This window comes from Cydia fagiglandana, chromosome 4, assembly GCF_963556715.1.
Source record: "Cydia fagiglandana chromosome 4, ilCydFagi1.1, whole genome shotgun sequence".
Lineage (NCBI taxonomy): Eukaryota > Metazoa > Arthropoda > Insecta > Lepidoptera > Tortricidae > Cydia > Cydia fagiglandana.
In genome coordinates this window covers 4,067,022-4,073,021 of record NC_085935.1, presented here as the reverse complement: position 1 = coordinate 4,073,021, position 6,000 = coordinate 4,067,022, and the positions used below count along the sequence as shown (strand labels likewise).

The 6,000-nt window shown below is 43.5% G+C and overlaps 1 protein-coding gene across 2 annotated transcripts in view; it reads left to right on the top strand.

Annotated features, from left to right (window-relative positions):
* Positions 1-769: 769 nt before the first annotated feature.
* The window catches only part of LOC134663514 (pseudouridylate synthase RPUSD2-like), a 123,736-nt gene continuing 118,505 nt past the window's right edge, over positions 770-6,000 (top strand). For both annotated transcript variants that reach the window (XM_063519903.1, XM_063519902.1), the window contains exon 1: positions 770-913. In XM_063519903.1, the coding sequence (XP_063375973.1) occupies positions 773-913 (141 nt within the window). In that variant the 5' untranslated portion in view covers positions 770-772. The remainder of the gene's footprint in view (positions 914-6,000) is intronic.

The window sequence follows — 6,000 nt, the reverse complement described above, 5'->3', positions numbered from 1 at the left end:
CATTGACGACGCCTTATCACTTTCGGTGCCGGGCGCCCCGTTTCCAGTACAATTAATGAACACACATACATGTTCTTGGCAGTGAATGTGTTGTTAAATATACTAAGATCGGGTCAGTCACGTATTTAGTAGAAAAACGCTCGACAGGTTTCCCTCCGTACCAAGGAGTGCATCAGGAGCTTGCTTTGACGGTGACGGACCGGAGCAGACAGAAAATACGTTCTTAAAGCCGACCACTGACTAACAGGCCGCCGGACGATATCGGCCTGTCAGTTAGAACAAAAATTTGACAGTTCCGAACAACTGACCGGCCGATATCGTGCGGTGTATTTAATATGTCTGTCTCACGGAAGTTTTGTTAGTGAATGTATTAACCAACATAACCCTTCCGTTGCCCACAGGTAACAGTGCAACTAATGCGTTCATTCTCATCGTGGCGCATGAAACGGTGAACGCGCTGGCGTGGTACGGCGGCGGCATGCAGGCCGGCGGGTGGTTCCTGCCATGGAGCATGGGCATGGGCATGAAGCAGTACGCCGTGGCGCTGCCGATGGGCGGCGTGGTGCCGCTCGTGCCGCCGCTGCTGGCCGCGTTGCCGCCGCAGCCGCCGCAGATGCGGCTCATCGCCCCGCCGCCGCTGCCGCTCCAACAACCCTGCAGAAAGGTACGTGGCGTCTGTTACTGTTCCACGTCGTGCTAGAATATTCCCACAGATGGTGTTAGCGATTCTTACACAGCGCTTACGGCTCGGCCACGACATTAAGGCATGGGCATGAAGCAGTACGCCGTGGCGCTGCCGATGGGTGGCGTGGTGCCGCTCGTGCCGCCGCTGCTGGCCGCGTTGCCGCCGCAGCCGCCGCAGATGCGGCTCATCGCCCCGCCGCCGCTGCCGCTCCAACAACCCTGCAGAAAGGTACGTGGCGTCTGTTACTGTTCCACGTCGTGCCAGAGTATTCTCACAGATGGCGTTAGCGATTCTTACATAGCGCTTACGGCTCCGCCACGACATTAAGCGACTTGCAACGACGGCAGCGATACCGCATAATAGGTTGGAGCAAGATGGAGCGATCGGACCGTTCGTTCCCGCCTATGATTGTCGCTGCCGCCGTCGCAGGTCGCTCAATGTCATATATGTCAATGGCGGATATCAACGCTTATAAGTTACCTGCCTGAAATACTCGTAATGCTGTAAAATTTGGTCCAACCACAGTCCAACTTAAAATTATCAAAGTCCAGCAAATCTTTTCTAATCCGCAATCATGCCCGTGTGTAATTACACTTTGCAACAAATGAATTTGACACAATTAGTGCTACAGACAGTAGAAATTAAGGTTCATTATGTGTAATTCCATTTGCGCTTGTTGCCTGTAAATCTAGCCTTGAGACCATTTTTCCTGCTAACGAACGTAATTTGACCTTAATTTAGTCTTTACTCTATTTAATCAGGCTAAATCAAAATTCCGCACGCGTTTGGATTTCCTTGTACATTCGACGTCAAAAATATGTTTACACTTTTGCACCTTACTCCTTTGTAATAAGGCAAAAAGTGTAAACATATCTCTGACGTCGACTGAAACAGGATCGTCTCAGGGGTTTTCGGGTATTTTTCCTTTGAATGTCGGCTACACGTCTTCTTCTTCCTCGCGTTATCCCGGCATTTCGCCACGGCTCATAAGAGCCTGGGGTCCGCTTGGCAACTAATCCCATGATTTGACGTAGGCACTAGTTTTTACGAAAGCGACTGCCATCTGACCTTCCAACCCAGAGGGTAAACTAGGCCTTATTGGGATTAGTCCGGTTTCCTCACGATGTTTTCCTTCACCGAAAAGCGACTGGTAAATATCAAATGATATTTCGTACATAAGTTCCGAAAAACTCATTGGTACGAGCCGGGGTTTGAACCCGCGACCTCCAGATTGCAAGTCGCACGCTCTCACCGCTAGGCCACCAGCGCTTTTTCGGCTACACGTATCCTGTCCAAAAATGGCATCACTGTGTTATGCCTCGATATGTATGAGGAGTGTAATGGCTCCTCTACACGGTGGCCCAGAGCGGCTACCGCGAAAACCGATTGCGGGGATCTTTCGCTTTTACTCCAATGAAGGCGTAGTTAGAGTGGCAGAGAAAAATTCCCGCAATTTGCGAACTTCGATTTTCGCGGTTATAGCCCAGCTCTGGACTAGCGAGATGGCCATGCGATGGTTATGGCTCCTATACACGATGGCCCAGCGCTGGACCAGGGAGATGGCCATGCGATGATTGAGAGCACGCACTATACTATACAATGCTCTGAAAGAACATTGCACTCATAACTAAAGCTTGTAAAATATAAACAAAGGCCTGTCCTTAATTACTGAAGCATTTTAACTATGTTAGTAATAATCATGTAGACAACGTCGACAAGTAAATTATCTCAGAAATAACTCGACTTACCATCTCACTGTTTAATTATTTCAAACAAGCCGCTTCGTGTTTAATTGTGTCTTGTTAATTTATGCGAACTAATGTGATAAGATCGTGAAAAGGTTGTCTGTAGGTATATTTTGTCTGTTTCTCTGTCCTAAGCCAGGTGAGGGTAGATGAAAACATTACATGATCAAAATGATCAAATGAAATGAATGATGAAATGATGAATGATGATGATTATTTAATAATGTAGGTTAAAGTCAGGTCGTTCAGTGACAGGTTCGGGCGCTTTTGTATTTGGTTGGGTAACCAATAAATGTTATTAGTACCCTAAAATGTACAAATTGTTTGTAAACTTTTATTTAAAAAGGTACCTAAATAAATATACAGAGTATAAGTTGGATTATTTCCTCAAAAATTTATGGAAACTATCATGGAAAAGTTTTCATGCAAATTTCCGCTTATAACGCTACGTCTTACGTAGGCGAACAACGCGCGAACGCGGCGCGGCGCGGCGCGGCGAAAGCGGCCGCCGCCGCGCCGCGCCGCGCCGCGCCGCCTGACATTCGCGTGCAAATCGCGCCGCACCGCGTTCGCAACGAGATCGCTTACGTAGGACACTTCTATGGGCATCAAAGGATTGATTTCGCCGCGCCGCGCCGCGCCGCGCCGCGCCGCGTTCGCGCGTTGTTCGCCTACGTAAGACGTAGCGTTAGTAAGATCCCGTTGATATCAACCTTGACGACTGCTCCATATAGCATTTAAGTCACTCATTGGTATCTATTTCAAGTTGCATATAAATCAAATGTAAGAAGGTTTGGCAATGAGCATGCAGAAAAAATACCTAGAACTTTGCAATTTTTGAAAATTATCCCTGGCACATTGCTCTATAAATACCTATGCTTTAATATTATAACGTATAACCTGTAGATGCAGAAACCAAAAATGTCAAAAAGTTTTCAGATCTCTTGTAGAGCAAAGCTTCTAATTCTACAAGCCCTAACTTCACAAACTCTACATCATGGTCAAAATATGTGGCTTGGCCGTTTCTTTACTGCAAGAATTATCGTATAATAAAAAAAGTTTTGTACGGAACACTAAAAATGAATAGGGAATAAATTTTTCACCTTACGCCCATATGTAGGTAGCGAAACGGCCAAGCCATATATTTTGACTAAAGTGTAGAGTTTGTGAAGTTAGGGCTTGTAGAGTTATAAGCTTGGCTCTACAAGAGATCGGATAACTTTTTGACAGTGCGGGCTTTATGGTTTCGACTTGGCAAAATTTTTGTTGGGATACTTATAACCTGCAGCTGCAGAACCAAAAATCCTATCCTAAGAGGGCGAACTGGGGGTTGAAAGTTGAAAGTGTGCCGTTAAAGAGTCCTGCGCGGGCGAACCCATAGGCAAAAGCTTAGCGAAATAATAAAAGAATTAGCATTTCTCAGTAATTAGCGATGGTATCTTGCATCTTGCCTGGTGATGTGGTTTATAGCGGCCGCCATTATGTGTAGCTAGGTTATTTTTTTAACTATTTTTCTAGTCGTGTTAGTCATTAAACGTCTGTAGGACTAGTTTAACTTGTAGTTAATTTTGTGTGGTGCAAAGCATAGGAATAAGCGATGCATTTAGCTTGATTGGAAATGTTATATTTCAGGTTCAGTTACTATCAGAGATATTAGAGCAAAAGATGCTCACCAATAGGTATTGAACACAACTTTCTTGTTAAATCTTAGATTTGGACACGCAAATGTGTGTAAGCGTTATGAGCCCTCTATACTTAGTATGAATAGATAAATTCGGTTATTAAACATTAAAGTTTGTTACGTTAATACGTTGATCGATATAATTTGTCGAAAATATTTATGAGAAGCTAATCAAAATACTTCCCTCGGTTTCTTATACTTTGTACCACAACATAAATGTCTGGCTGTATCGTGTAAGGCGTTAAATAGTGTCTGACGTGTCGTCAGATTATCTACGCCTATGCGCTACAAATGGGTATTCTTTATAGATGCCATTTATATGTATATGCTTATTTGTTGCATATTTGTGTTACTTGCAGCTTTTAAGTACATACCTACTAACATTGAAGAATAAAAACTTAATAGCATTTTTAGCTTCTAGTTTAATACAGTTAACTATTACTGAGGAGCCAGTAATCGTAGAAATAAGTATTGTTGGTATTTCGCGAAGCTAGATTACTCGCTATTTACGTACCTATAAAATAGAGTTTGTCAAAGCTAAAATTGCACCGACTTTAATAGAACAAAGTAAGGCAGTGTCAATTTAAACGTCATATTTTCCTAGAAATTTTACATTAATGATGACATTATTAAACTTTGTCATTGCAAATGCCATGCAAAGTTAGCTAGGCCCGACTCTAATCACTTGGACCAAACGTCCTTGTAATTAATCTTAGTCCCCGCTGCATCTTTTAATATAAGCCACCCTATAATTGTGTCCCGTGTAAGGCGTTTAATAGCCGCCGTGTCATCAGATTAACTGCGTTTACGCAGACTATCGTAATCGATAGCATCGATAGTTAGTATGCATGTTCCGTGTCGATTTGTGGTCCTGCGATTAATGACGTCATAGCTCAGACCAAGTTCTGAGGAGACAAGATTTGACTGCAACTTGATATGGGAGCGTTCCTGTACCTAAGGTCCCTAAGGGGACATCTCCTGAATGTTAATCGTGAAGCTAACATAGCTACGAACCATAATATTAACATGCTGAATTACCCTGGAGTCAAATTACTGTGGTGGTCGATCTACATAAACTATCTGCGGTAGGCGAGTGGATCAGGCTTGAGATTTTGAAAATAACTTGGAACTTTATTTTTGCGTTCCTCTAAAATAGTCCCTGAGTATAGCTCCTAGTAAATACCCCTCTTCTTCCTAGGTTCCTCATTGCTGAGGATCGCGACCATGTGGACTCCGTCTCCATAGTGTGCGATCATAAGCCATATGGGTCACGCACTGCATGTTGCTGCCAACCACCCTCTTCACAACATCAGACCATCTCGTGGGTGCTTTTCCTCGCGCCCGCTTGCCATCTGGGCCAAGATAGCCTTTCTAGGTCATGCATTTTAGACCGCATGATTATATTCTACGAAACTCACGTTAATTCATGCGGGCATGCGATGTAATATACTGTGATGCGAACGCCAGCATGCCTTTAGAATACATGGAAACCATTTCAGACTAAGTAGATTCTGCCCTTGTGACGAGGCGTGGTGGTAGTTGTAGCGATTATATGGTTATTTCGGGGAAATCATTTTATGAGGTCATAAATAGAAAATATGTAAGATTGTTGCCGAAACGAATATCCCTCAATTTTGATAAAATCCATGACTACCCCACATAAAACTGAAATACAATTTTTTAACTTGAAATTATACTGTAGCAATATCTCACAAATTGTAACTTTTGGTACCGTTAAACATCATAAGCAAACAACGAATGATGTACAGTCACCTGCAATAATATGTTACTCTTCGAAGGCCGCAAAAATATGTGATACGCTCTTATGGCTCTCCAAATAAGATCGTGTCAGATATTTTTGCGGCTATCGTTGTGTAACATTGCATTGT